Raw genomic sequence first — 15,286 nt, 5'->3', positions numbered from 1 at the left:
TAGAATCCATGCAGGGGTGTGTATGTTTGTTTAGGGAACTTACTGCTCATGCAGAGAACCTAGATTCAGTTCTCAGCACCTAAACTGGGCAGTTCACAACTGCCTGTGACTCCAATTCCAGGGGATGTGACACCTCTGACCTTCTTGGGCACCTGTACCCACATATACACTCTGACATATACCCATCACCACCACCACATTTTTTAAACCAAAATGAAAAAAAATCTAGTAATTATAATCTATAAATTCCTCACAGGAAGAAAAGGCCATTTATATTTATACTGTACATTATAAATCAACCTGTGAGCCTATTTTGGAAGAGAGTTCGGTTCTAAAGGGCCTAATACTTAGTAGATGCTATAGTTTAACAAGGAATGGCTGCATCCAACAAGGCATCACTATGCCTGATGAAATAACTCACAGTAATGCTGTGTTATTTTTTCTTTTTTTAGAAATTTAAAGATTTATTCATTTATTATACTTAAGTACACTGTAGCTGTCTTCAGACACACCAGAAGAGGGCATCAAATTCCATTACAGATGGTTGTGAGCCACCATGTGGTTGCTGGGAATTAAACTCAGGACCTCCAGAAGTGCTCTTAACCACTGAGCCATCTTACCAGCCCCACATGCTGTGTTATTTTAAATGTATAACCAAGACCATATTTAGATATTGAAGGAACTGGCACATGGAAATCTGAGATGCACCAAGGACACTGAAAATTGAGATTAGGAGATGCTACTTATAAGGAATAGAACTTCAAAACCAATACATAGAAGAGTAAAAAGAAGGTTAGAAAAAGGGAAATCTTCATACACATTAACAGCCTTCCCAATGCATTTCTTAGTGGTCAAGCACCTGAGCTATGTGCTTTGACTTCACTTTCTCCAAGAATGAAAGTAGCCAGAAGCACGTAGTCTCCCTAGTTAGCTAACATTATCGGATGGTAATGTTTGCTACGTTTTTTACTCATATTAAGGAAGCAAATCATAGAGATACAGCACATGCTGTTTTAAAGAGTTTAACCCCTGAGCCTCCTAATTCTGGCTTGTGTTAACTTTCCTTAAACTCACTGGGCAGCCCAAGTAAGAAGTAGGTTCAGCAACTAAAGTTAATAAAATTAGTAAGAGCCACTAAAGCTATGTATGAAAGTCAAACTAAAAGAAACATTAACATGGCAGTTTGCAACTATCACTCATAACTAACAGCTTTAAGAATTCATAAACAACCTGTTCTATTTTTAGTTCATTTTTTAGGACAATGGATATTACTATTGAAGTGAGTATGAAGTAACAATTTAACAGAGCTCGTTTAAATGGCAATACTCTACTCTGAAGTCATCTTCTGAATAGACCTCAATACTTGGTCCACCCTAGAACATATCAAACAACTCCCACTCAGGGTCCTGACAGCTTGAAAATTTATCAGTAGAATAGGATGTTGGTCTTACCCTATAATATCTTGGCCTAATATCTTAGATGAGGAGTCTCTAATCTGCATTTTTAAAAACTTCCAAGTATGATTTCTTCATGAGTACAAAAGGCCACTAATTTAACAGGTGTAGGATAATATATCAGTGAATCAGCCTCTCCAGTGGGAGGAAATGAAGCTTAATAAAAGCAGAGACATTGTTTTTAAAAATCTTTCACTAACATGACAATAGCTTACAAAAGGTTAGATGACATAATAACTGTATAGAAGGGAATTTCACTCTGAAAAACAATATTTAAATCAGAGACTGTTTTCTTCATTGTAGCACAGATAAGAAGTACAACCCAATTCATAAAATATTATTTCTCAAAAATCTCAAGACACCTCCAATATTTTAAAGGAAGGGCAGAGGCGGGGTAAAAAGTGACCTCACCAATACCTGAAGGGGCTCAAGTAGAGGGATCAGTGACAGAACTGGTACACAGTCATTATGTCACTTAAACACCAAAACTAAAAGAGCAGACCCTTGTGATAAAAGCTTTCCATAGTAAATGAAAACTATATCCTCTCCCATTATTATTCCAAAGGATATAGGTTATGGAAAGATCCTAATAGATTAATCACAGATGTAGTAGGGTTTTGGCTTGTTTTGTTTTTAAATTTAATTTCTGTTACACTTAAGATTTCTTTTTTTTTTTATTTATTTATTATATGTAAGTACACTGTAGCTGTCTTCAGACTCGCCAGAAGAGGGAGTCAGATCTCATTACAGGTGGTTGTGAGCCACCATGTGGTTGCTGGGATTTGAACTCATGACCTTTGGAAGAGCAGCTGGTGCTCTTACCCGCTGAGCCATCTCACCAGCCCACACTTAGATTTCTTAAATGACCATTTTTTGTCTAGGTCTGAGCCTCGTGATTACTTTTTGTGATAATTTACTCATCAGAATTATTCTTGGTTGTTCATTAGCATGCAAGCAAAGCTAATAAATACTGTTTTTATGGTTATATTTTTCAGAATAACTAAGAAGAAAAGTATAAAAGTCTAAAACACAAGAAAAATTACTGAGTCAGTATCCAGCACTACCCTGAGTAGGGACAGGGGAGAGAAAAAGGTTGATGGCTGAAAAAAATGGAAATGTTTATAGCCCTAGTTTACTGAACACAAGTACCAAGTTTTCATATTGTATTTGATAAAATGTACAAGGAACATGACTCTACAAAAAGTTCAGATAAAACTCGGCATAGGTTTACAATCAGCATCAGAGAGCAAAGCAGGAAGAATACTTCAAGTTCTAGGCTTTGGAGCAGAACTGTGGAGCTGTAGCCAGGACTCCACCTTTAGTACAGAGACAAGCTGGTGTGTAGAGCTGAGACCATGACCTTCCCACACCCAGCCAAAAAAAAAAAAAAAAAAAAAAAAAAGATAAAAAAGAAAGCAGAAATGCAGGAAGAATAGTTAAATTCCTACTAGTATTATATACTTTTTTGTCTTTTGGGAAAGCCTACTCTATGTCTAGACTGACCTAGAACTTACTTTGTAGCCTAAGCTAGTTTCCAATGCATGATCTTTTCACCTCAGCTTATGAGTTAAAAGTACGTGCCACCTAGAAGCCCATGTTTATTTGTAACTAGAGACAGTTATAGAAGCAGACCTTCTCTGAGAGAGCAGTCTACACTTTCCCAGCAGTCTATCCCTGATGGGCTTTACTGGCTTCCTCTAGTCTCTCAGCTAAAAGGTGAACACAATACAGCCTCAGCAGAGGCTTTCAGAGCATTTTGCCAGCATTTTTCTTAGAGAACACATGGAAAAACAAACACTGAAGATATTAAACCTTGGGTCAAAGAACACTGACTTTGACATCGTGTGTGTGTGTGTGTGTGTGTGTGTGTGTGTTATTTCTAACAACAGACTGGAAGACATCATCTGCGTATTTGGAACAGGGTGGGAATGGGGGTGGTACATATAATAGCAGGGTAGAAGACGTTGAGTGGACCTACTCTACTGGACATCATTGTACTAAGGTCTATCAATAACCTATTTTAGAGAACATCATAGGTAGTTTCATTATCAAAATTTATATTCTACCAAGTATTAAGGGTTTTCATTCAACTTACATTGAAGCATCATAAGAAGCAGTGTTTTAACCTTCATCCAAAAATAAGGATATAGAAAAAGGACGACAGAAAACAAAAGCTACAGGGAATAGAGCACCTTTTCACACTTGTACATTAGCTTTCTCTGAGAACAGCAGGAATGATACAACTAAGATTTAATTTATCATGTGCCAGACACTTTGCCAAGTGCTTTACGTTATCATCTTTATAAAGATGGAAGTTCAACAATGTCAATCAAGTTATATGCTTACGTAATAGCAATTTTAAAAGTATGTGCCTGTGCTTCCTAACCCACTGGCTTGACTACTTACTTATATATGCACCTATATTTTCTTTCTCAAAATCTGACTTCAGGTAAAATGTTCATTACCCTGATGCAATCTGATATAAGGCTAAGTTACCTTGCTTAACTGGAAATCCAGTGCTTTAAAGTGCATAGTAAGTATAGATTTTGTTAAGAGTTTTTTCTTTTACAATGCATTTAAATATATAGATGTAGTTGACAGTAATCTTTCTCCTGACTGTAGTACTGGAATTGTGTTCATGCTTGGTCTCTTGAATTTTAACAAAGCACTGGAAAAGGTTAAATTTTGGTACTGGAAATTCACAGCAACCAAATAGTTTATAGACTTTATGTAAATAACGTTAGCATTCCTAATAATACCACAATAAACTTTAACCACTTCTTCTAATTTTATTATAATACTTAATACTCACTGAAAAGTTTTGAATTCAAGTTGAATGAAATTACAAGTACCTTCAAAGGATTCTACTATTTGAATAGCTATCTTTAACTTACTCAGTTGATTTTGATCTGAAAGAACTCAGAGGTGAAAGTGAAATTTCTTGCTTATTTGTGAATGAATTAACTGTGAAAAGTTTGTTCATAATTACATTAAAGCAACAAACAAGACAGACGTCAAACAATGAAAGCTCCAAACGAAAAGCGCTACCACCCACCATCTTGCTGCTATATAAGCAAATGAGTAATCAATAAGACAAACTGGTTTGTTTCTTAAAAGAAATTAATTTGGTTCATAGCTATAAAGTTTGTAACTACACAAAATCTAACACACTGTTTTGTTTCAGGTTATGAAAGTTCTAGATATGGAGCTACTGAAACCTAAGACCTTGCTCTATGTGGAAGTCAGGACATTCTGAGTTCAAAAACTGCTAGAGATGAAAACATAGGATTAGTTCTATTCTCTTTTTTTTACCTTCTTTAACCTGTATAGATTTAAATTAACATTTCCTAAAGAAAAAAAAATAGCAATGACTGACTACCCTGTTACTTTTAAAGACTGTTCCTGACCTCAAATACAGTGAGAGACTCTGTAATAATCAATACACAATATAGCCACCAAAAATAAATTCAGTTCTCTGGTAAAAGTTTAAAAAAATTGCACAAGCCCTGTGGATAATGCTAGTTTTAGTAACTAAATGATCCCAACAGGACCCTGGCAAGATTTAACTAAATGGTATCAGGACTACTTTCAAATCCCCAACTAAATTCTGAAACACAAGATAATCACTATACAAGAGTAATCCCCTCCATTTTTCTCTCCCAGCACTATCTCTGTTATACACTTCTTTTACCATGGAGCATATTAGGTCATACATAGAAGTTTTATTAGAGAACAGCAGCTTGCCTTGTGAAGTTAATGAAGGGCATAGGTATTACCTATAGATACAAATATGTATAAGCTGTTGTGAAAAAACAAAACTAAACCATACTGACAAGGATAGAGTATATAATTAGCATATCCAGAGAAGGTAAAGAATCCAGATCCCAGAAAGCCAATTAAAACTCAAAGCTGGAACAAACTAACTAAACCAAGAATAACAGCAGTTAATAAGGTACAGCCTAACAGGTAGTTTGTGGTAAATGGAAAAAGTCCTATCAAGCAGTTGGTTTTACAGCAAGATTAAGAAATCAAGATTTTTCTTTAGTTATATGAGGTTAAAATAAAAGGGCTTACATTTTAGAAAGGTTATTACAGATACTGAATGGAAATATATTAGTAGACATATAATAAAACATGAAATAGGAAAACCAATTAGAAAGTGGTCATGATAGTGTAGAATAGAAAAATACCTACTGAGGTACATATGGAGCAAGAACTTTTTTTGAAGATATTTTAGCAGAGAAGAATAACAGGCTTACTTATAAACTCAATGTTGGTAATAAAGGTAAAGTTCTCCCTGGTTCCAGACTTAGGCAACAGCAAATAAATATAATTACTTTTTAAAGTGACAGTTTTTTATAGACAGAAAGAACAAGTAATAAGGGAATACTAAGTTTTGTTTTAAATGTATACAATTTTAGAGGTATTTGCTGAATGTCTGAAGAAAAAGTCAAGTTGATGAATAAAACCAGAAATACTAATGTTAATCCAGAAGTACAAACTAAAAAAACCAAGCAGAAACTATAAACTACAAAGTCTGGTACTTTTTAGACTTGGTATGCATGTGGCTCAAACTTGCTTTGTGCACATGTAGACATACTGGGAGCCCTCTCTGGGGAGATTTGCTGTACTAAAGAGTCTATTGCATATTCTGATGCAGCTGACCTTCATAGTACATTCTGAGCACTTATTCAACAGAAGTATAGGTCTGGCACCAATAATCAAAATAATATATAAGACAGGTGTTGGTGGCACATACTTTTAATTCCTGCACTGGAAAGGCAAGAGACAGATGGATCTCTGAGTTCCAAGGCTACACAGAAACAATGTCTTCCAACGATCCCCCCCCCCCCCAAAAAACAAAACAAACCCAAAAAAACCAAACCAAACCAAACCAACAAAATAAAACAAAACAAAAATCTGAAGTTTAGGTCAACAAGAACGTGCAGAGAACACTGAAGAGAAAATGGAGTATAGGCAAAGTCAGAGAGTGGAGAGAATACAAATGAGAAAAGTTCTCCAAAATGAAAAGGACAGATTGGTGTATAAAGGTCAAAGGTAATCCTAATAGCAAGAAACAGACACAATCTAGAAGTTTTTAATTAAAAAAGGAAACTGATGACATTTAGGGTATCTACTTACCCTGAAGAGAGTAAATAAAAAAACCAGTAACTGAAGAAAAAGGTCCCTGAGAGAATATCTAGTATTCTTTCATGGTCCATTTCTGACACAGATGTATGTATGTCTTACCAAAAATTACTACTGAATTCCTTTATTTTATCCATTTTTTAAAGCTCCAACTTCAAATGTTAAATAACCCACCTATGGTTATATCAACATTTCCAGCATAAACAGAGCACCAGTCTCCAGGATCCCCTCCCCACATGCTGTCCCACTTCACCCTAGTAAAGGCTATTTACCCTCGCAAGATCCTCTATTTCAGAACTGAAGTTTGTCTCTCCTTCCATCATTTCTTCTTCTTCTAATGTTCGCTCATCATCAAAATCATGAACCAGCATGTCAGCTGATGGATCAAACTCATGGTCTTCTGATGTTGCTGAGCCTCCTAGTAAAGAACATATATGGTAAGCCAGATTCAGTGAATCTTACCAGTGACACTTTAGTATATATACAGTTTATTTGGATGTATGTCAAAAAGGACAAGAAAAAAGATAGACAAAGTAAATATGTTTCTACTTTAAAAAATTATCTTTACTCATCACGTTATAAAGAAAATAAAAGCTTATCAAGAAAGAATGGTCTTTTGTGTGGAGGGAAGAATAAAACATAACAATGCTTTAACACCCTTACTGTTCAAGTCTCTCTGGTCCCAGAAAATACAGTCATCTCTTACAGAATAAACTTTAGGTCAATGACAGGCTGCATATATTACAGTGGCTATAAAACCCAGTCTAGGTATGTGGTAGGCATGAAGAGGTATATTCTGATACTTGCACAACCACCTGAGTTTATCAGAATGTTGCTGTTAAGCAACATCTGTCTGTCTAGTGAAAATACATGTTATATCACAGCAGTATCCTGAAAACATTTTAACACTTGAGTAGTTATCTTGAACTTATGCAGTTGACTTTGATCTGAAATAACTCGAGGGTTATAAGAGTAAAATGTATTAAGACGATATATAAAACTTTTAATCAAAGGTAGTTCAAATAGCTCAAAGGAACTGTATATCCTAACCAATATTTAACCAGGCTTGGGGGGGAATGCTACTAGAATCAATAGGGTTATCCTCAAATAGGCAAGAGAAACTGGGAATATGGGTGTTCTGTAGACATTTCCCACATTTTGATTACTGCCAAACCAAGACTGCAGTCTGGAAAAACACTGCTTGCTTATAAACAAGTGTGCCATATTAAGGGTTGCATTAACACCATCCTGAAGAAAATCATCAAGTAAAATGAAGAAACCAGGGCATTCTGATAGATCTGAGTCCTTTAGTCAACTCTCACCTTTTCAGAACCATTTCTTTTACAATGTGCCAAATAATATGCACAATTATTTGACAAACATCTCAGAACTCAAAGCAGTGGTACAAGGTGGGCATTACCACCCCACTAAGAGGAGGAGGGGAGGAGGATGCAAGGCCTAAGGTATGTAAGCAGCACTTCTAACCACAGGACCAGCACTGACAGCTGAATCCAGGCTACAACTTCAACTACCGTGTTCCAAACTTTCCCCAAGTCCTCTACATATCTTATCTCAAAAACACATAAGGAGCACCTAAGTTTATTAACATGTGTGACCAACCTGTACACCCCAACAGAAGGAAAAGCATCTGGCAAGCACAATGCTTTTTGAGAAGGGTTTGAAAATTGATATTAAATATAAAATAAGTATAAATAATGGCATTCAATTTTATTTTATACTAGATTTTAATGAAAATGATTATTAGTCATTATGGAAATTTCAGAAGGATTTATATAAAAAACAGAAAAGCATCCTGTCTTAATTTCTTATAAGAGACTATCTTAATTTCATTAGTTTCTAGCAGTTAGACTACTGGACTCCCAGGAGAGTTCGCAGGAGAGCATGATTTAAGAACCATTACTTGGAGTTTTGGCCTTATCATCTTTTCGTTCACTTTCCTGATACTTTTCTTCGGACATTTAGCAATCAACAATGAAGTATTTTCGCAGAGCAAGCTACACTTATAGTCACCCTTACAGATCAAAAGACTTGAAAAACAAAAACAAAAAAGCTGTATTACTAGAGCTGGAGAGATGGCTTAATGACTTTTGCTTTTGCAGAGCACCTGGGTTCAGTTTCTAGCACCCACCTTAACTCAAGCTCTAGAGGGTTCTTCTGAAATCTGTGCGCTTGCATGCACAGTACATATACGTATATAGGCAAAACCCCCCCCACACAAAAATTACATCTCCTTCCTCTCTTTGGATATTATTATCCTAAGCATAATATAATTCTTATTAAGTATAGATATTGACAAAAATCATTGCAACTCACTAGTACACAGGTCCAAATCATGAATGTCATATTACTTACCTGAAGTCTTTATCGTTTGTCTGTCATCACTTGTGACAGTTCTACCTGAAGGCCTGAAAACTCTCTCATTCTTTATACTAAATGCTTAAGTGTAACTGAGCTTGTTTTATTCCAACTGTTTTCCCACATACATGCCACATATAAACTTGCAATTTTAACTATTTTCTTGTCTTAATTGATGTTTGTTTGGTATGAGTTCTTACTACCTTATTGGTATGCAGTAACTAAACATCCTTTTATTGTCTGCCAGATGCCAGAACCATTATTAGGACAGTTTCCAGATGTCTTTTGCTTCGCCCAAGTATTCTGCTATGGAGTTAAGATACAGTTAAGTTAGAAGACTCCTTTGTCTTCTACTTTTGAAGACATCATCTTTTCAAAGGCACAGAGATAACTTTAGGGTAGTGTATCATGCTTACCTATTTAATCACTTTAAAAACAAAACAAAACAAAAAACCCTTCCAATAACTCTTACATATACCAATTTTGTACTGTGTCTGCACTTTGACACTGACTGAGTCTACAAACAAGTCATTTAGCACAGTCATGTAACTATGACTGCTAGCACTGACTTCCAGGTACAGATGCCATGAAAAGCAGGACAGACTTTGACAGTTAAACGTGTTTTCCCTTTGAGGTTGGTATCTATTCCTTAATTCTATCAACTTCAGTAACTCTTTGTAACTGAGCATAGCAACAAATGTTCTTCTTGTTAAAGTCCTGGTATCTACAAACTTATTGATTAATGCCTTGAAAAATCTAAAGACTAGTGACTCTATTACATAAATAGACACTAGGAACCAGTAAAATTATTTCTGTGGTTTTGAAAGAAAAAGAAATAGTGGAAATATTTCTATATTCCACAACCAATACAGTGATATAACATTTTTCTGACTTCAGATTACTTCTAAGTCCTACCATCTAGAACTCACTTACAAACCACAAAGTTAAAAAAAAATAGTCACAAAGACTTTACTCTGGCATACAAACAAAGGAAGACATTTTTAGCTGAAATAAAGATAAAGGCAAATGTAAGCGAACATTCAAATTATTTAGATTAAATCCAACCTCCAAAACAAAACAATTTATGTCCATGGAAAGCATCCTGGTTTATTAAAAAGGACTACTCATTAAGTGCATAAAAAAACTTTCTAAAAATTACAATACAAATATCAATTGCATCCATATTCAAAATTCATTTTGCTAAATATTCAATATGAGATATTTTCAAACAAAACACACCTCAGAGGGCTCCCGTCCAACAAGTACAACAATGTGTTCAGTATTGAAGAGAGAATAAAAAAATCCTAGAAAAACAGGTACGAGTATATATACAAACTACCATATTCTTTAGATCTAAAAACAAATCGGTATGTTTACAATACAACTCCCGCTGAATGGCTGGCTTACTGTATTTTACTATGCCCCTCAATGGTAAATATGTGAGCAGTTTTTTCTCAAATAAAACGTTCTGAGAATCTTTAAGCTAACTCCTTTTCAAGAGTATTATTTCATATACTTACAGTTAAATAGCAACTTTAAACTGTAAGAAACACATACAGCAATTGAGGAGACTGGAAGGGAGGGAAGACGAGAGGACAAAGAGGGGAATGAGAGCCCAAGCAGGAGATGGACTCAGCGGCCTCACCTGTACTTTCATGGGCAGGCAAACATTTCATCCATTTCTTTTTCCCCAGAAAAAAAGAAGCATTCAGAAGAAAAGCAAGTCAGATAGCAGTCTAGCTCCTCTAGCCTTTATGTTAATAGGACAAACGTTAGTCAAACAAGATTATAAAAACACATAAAAAATACTTACCTGGACTTGAAGACTCAACAGATGGCTGAAGGGAAAAGAAAACAAATTAGCATTTTTGTGTAGTATACCTTTATAAACATTGTAAGAACTACTCTGACTAATGACACCAAAACAACAGTAAGTTTTAATGTCTAACACAAACTAAATTTTTCATATTATTTTTTCCCTTCCATTATGCTTAAACCTGAAAGAAAAACCTGAAACATTCTGGATTTAGAAGCAAAAATAGTAATATAGAATTAATTCACATTTTAAAAACAAATACAGTTCTCAAAAACATAGGAGAATTAGCAGGTATGATTTTAGAACTTAACATCTTCAAATATAGATGTTTTCCTATTTACACTGAAATAACTATATACAAGTTTGCTAGCAAACGGTCTCTAAAGCTTAAAACAAAAATTAGGAAACAGGAGGTAGGAAACCCCACTTCCCTACCACCACGGTACTAGGGATGGAACCCAGAGCTTCAGACACATCCCTGCTAGGCAAGTGTTCTACCGGCAACTGTGTCCCCACCTCAGCCTCTGAGATTAGATCGTTCTGCAGTGCAGATAAGGCCGGCACTAATCTCAGCATCCAAGTGCAGAGCTCACAGGTGTGCAGCAGCACTAACCACACCATCACTGTGCTGCTCACTCAGTAACACAACCATACATGGGAAAATAGAAAGATAAAATTGGTAGCAATGACTTTTACTAATTGCTGCTGGACAGTGTGGTTATTTTATCTCAATTTAGCTTCCTTACAATTATAAACAAATCATCTTTAAACATGGAATTCCTTCTAGACAAATCCAGTAACATGGGAGAACTTAGATGCCAATTTACCCAGAGCTACATATGGATGCTGTGAGAAGGCAGAAATCACTAGCAAAACATGGAGCACGTTACTAAGAGTTATTTCTTCTACTAAACACAACAGGGCCAAGAGGCAAGGCAATAAACAAATGGAGAAAATGTTCAATTTTCAAGAGCCAGGGATTTAGACATATCTGTGTGAGGTATTTTAGTTCCATTTTGAAAGCTGCCTACGTCATGTTACTGTCGTAAGCAAAGCATTCCAGATTCCAGTAGTGATCTATGTTGGCTTCTTGCAAAGGTCCAATTTTTACCTCTAAACTTCTATAGAAGAATAACTCATCCCCTCAGCATGGTTTTTCTTAACATCATCATCACACAAACCCTAAAACTGTCGGCAGTATTATGCATTTCCTATACCACACCACCATTATTTAAAAGTGACCATGCCAGAACAGTCAGTAGAATTTAGTTTGGTTTCTCTGATGGGAAGCTGGAGAGCAGGATGTTACAGAAAGAATTCTATAACCATAAAAGGGCAGAGCCACACAATTCTGACATAAAACGGGTATACACACCACACAAATTATCCAGCAAATAAACATTTTAAAATCTTTATCCCAACTATAAAGCCTAACCTTTGGACAACTACCCGGTTTAATGACTTCATTTGGCGCCAAGTTGATCAATACCAAAGAAAAGTCTCATCACACCCCTTTCCCTTTTTAAGTAAATGTCTAAAACTATATATATATGTATATATATATATACACACACACACACACACACACACACACACACACATACATACATATACATACATGGTACAAATAACCACAATTTCTTATGGGTTAAAATTCAAAGAGAAGCCTCCAGAACATTATTTTTTTAAACATTCCAATATTTTATTTTTACAGTTTTCTGATTTAAAAAAAAAAATCTTTCTGAAATCAAGTGTGGTAGAATACCTTTAATCCTAGCACTCAGGAGACAGAGGAGAATAGAGAGCTTGGTGAGGTCTGAGACTAGTCTGGTCTACACAGACTTTCAGGCTGGCCAGAAATATACAGTGAGACCTGTCTTGGGGGCTGGAGGGCCAGGCACAACACACATCTTCTGCCTAACAGTAATACTACTGGACAGGAAAAGGTTTTGTTTTTTTTTTTGGTTTTGTTTTTCGAGACAGGGTTTCTCTGTATAGCCCAGGTTGTCCTGGAACTCACTCTGTAGACCAGGTTGGCCTCAAACTCAGAAATCCGCCTGCCTCTGCCTCCCAAGCACTAGGATTAAAGGCGTGCACCACCACCGCCTGGGTAGGAAAAGGTTTTAAATGGCATTAACTATTATCAATAATGGGACACTGAATATGGAAGCTGCATATTTCAGTTTATTAGAAACCTCTCACCAACAGTAACAATACCATACTGATGAATAGTATCAGCAAATAATTGCCAGCTTGAAATTTTAAAAAGACCCTAAATACTTTCTATTCCTTAAGAGGAGCCTATATTTAGAGGACTGGCACAATTGTTGAGTATAGGGTACTCCACTGAACACATCTCTTAATATTTACAGAGAGCTGATACTCTGTCAGACATATTGGGTTAGTTGGAAAGTAGCATTCACAGACTGGAGAGGGACAGGACATGCTAAGTGTTTATACATTTTAGTACTTTATGTTGCAAATATGTTGTTGTTATCAGTTTAGGAGAGAAGGGTGAGATTAGTTTATTGTAACTTAATTTCACCCAATTAAATCATTATCTGCTGAAAACAAGCATTTTAAAAGTTCTTATTGTGAACTTTTACTCAAATGGCAAAAATGATTACCTTTTGAGATGAACTTGAGTTTAAAATCACAATACATGGGTTTTAATATAGAATGAGAGCATTTTTGTAACAAGAAAGAGAGCAGCAGAATTTACACTCATAGTGCTACACATTCTCAAATGCAATTACTTTATTTTACTCGTAACTGTGGCATCAGCACCTCGCCTGTCTGCTCATTTCATACAATAGTAAACTTGGGCCATGCACTGAAAAGACAAAGGTTCCATGGTCGGTAAAGGCAGAGCTGAGGAGGCTTATTTCTCAAGATCCCTCTATACCTCATACCTCTAAGACAAGCCAACCTCTGCTCTCTTTTCTTTTCTTGTTACTTTCTATTTCTAAAATCTTTTTACCAGCTCAAAGCATGTTTAAAATATAAAAACAAATTGGTACTTATCTTGCTTAACAGTTATGTTTCTTTAGAAACTAGTATCCTTATTTAACCATCTTCTATTTTGCTTTTAATATTTAAAAAAAATTATGAGCATAAACAAAAGGAATTAGAGGATTAAAATGTCCTTAAAACAGACTCAAACACTATTACTACAAAAAATTACGAATGAGTGTAACCACTCAGGGTATCTTTTACCAATTTCAACATAGCCTACTATTACACCTATAGGCACACATCAAGATATATGTGTGCATGCGTGTTTGTGTATTACTTATTGCCCTAGCTTGTTCAAAGCAAGGAGTTGGGTAAAATTTTTTAAATTCATTATTTACATAGTCTATAAATGATACACAGCTCTTCCAAGTAACAGGAGACCATGAGTTTGTAATGAAATGTGACAGGTTATATGTTTGGGATAAAAGAAGGGAAGAAATACTAAAAAATATATTGGGAGTTTAATAAAATCAATAGTAACAGCTACATCCAGGGAATGAGTCAGGAAGCAGATATTGCTTAACTTTTAATTGTTCTCATGCACTACTCATTCTTTTTTAAAAAGAAAATGAGGATTGTTTTTTGGAATGCTACGTCTTTTAAAATCTTTTTAAAAACTAGTACTTTTAACTATTTGTTAACCATAATTTTAAAATGTTAGTCCTTTTGGTACATATGTTTATGTAAGATGGAAAGCATTAAGACTAGGCAGAGGACATCAAAGATAACAAGAGGCTGAGATGTAAGCAAGAGCTCTGCTAAACTGCTCCAGCATGCCTCCTCACTCCACAACTGTGTGATGTTGGTTGATAAGGTCAGTGTTCTAATCTCAGGGCTTCAACCATGTTCAGTTCCTTTTTGCAGTTCTCTAAAACTGAAAACTCTAATTTATGAGAGTCAAAAACCAAACCTAGAAAACAGACTAGATAGAATATTACTATTATTTTTACAAAATCATGTTCAAAGATTCATTGAATCTTCAATGCAAAAAAAAAATGTTAGTGACTTTGCCTCCTCAAAACAATTCTAGCACCATTTCTTTAAGTGTTGCCATCACTTTCTTGGGAAGGTTGTCGATAAGTCAGATTCATAAAGGATGGAGGAACCAAGCTAAGATGATGGAGCTGGGGCATCCTATTCCAGGATGCACACCACCGTGTCAAAAGCTTTCCATTACACGCTCCTCCATACAGATGTATGTCACTTAAACTTGTCTTTCCTCTCAGGAATGCCATTCCTCTGCAGACCACTTGAAGGTGATTTCTGAAGGTAGAATAGCTTTATGGAAGATAATCACCAGGAACCCAGAAGTCTGGGTTTGGGACTTGACTGTGCTACACAGAGGACAAGTGCATAAACACTGATCAGTTTCATTTTCTCTATGGTGAAAAGCCTTACATTTCTTTAAGTGCCTTTAAAACTTAGGTTTACTTTCATTATGCATTACTCAAAATGTGGCCAAAGTTTAATATTGTTT

At 35.6% G+C, this 15,286-nt stretch overlaps 1 protein-coding gene across 19 annotated transcripts in view; it reads right to left on the bottom strand.

Annotated features, from left to right (window-relative positions):
- The window catches only part of Mier1 (MIER1 transcriptional regulator), a 52,164-nt gene that overhangs the window by 28,018 nt on the left and 8,860 nt on the right, over positions 1-15,286 (bottom strand). For 10 of the 19 annotated variants that reach the window (XM_031377995.1, XM_031377991.1, XM_031377990.1 and 7 more), the window contains 2 exons: positions 10,792-10,816; positions 6,875-7,020 (listed from right to left, as the gene is read on the bottom strand). In XM_031377995.1, coding sequence (XP_031233855.1) covers positions 6,875-7,020; positions 10,792-10,816 — 171 coding nt within the window. Of the gene's footprint in view, positions 1-6,874; positions 7,021-10,217; positions 10,360-10,623; positions 10,661-10,791; positions 10,817-15,286 lie in introns of those variants that run through there. The other 9 variants (XM_031377993.1, XM_031377994.1, XM_031377998.1 and 6 more) reach the window with 3 other exon arrangements.

This window comes from Mastomys coucha, unplaced genomic scaffold (genome assembly GCF_008632895.1).
Source record: "Mastomys coucha isolate ucsf_1 unplaced genomic scaffold, UCSF_Mcou_1 pScaffold18, whole genome shotgun sequence".
Classification (NCBI taxonomy): domain Eukaryota; kingdom Metazoa; phylum Chordata; class Mammalia; order Rodentia; family Muridae; genus Mastomys; species Mastomys coucha.
This window is presented reverse-complemented; position numbering and strand designations above follow the sequence as displayed.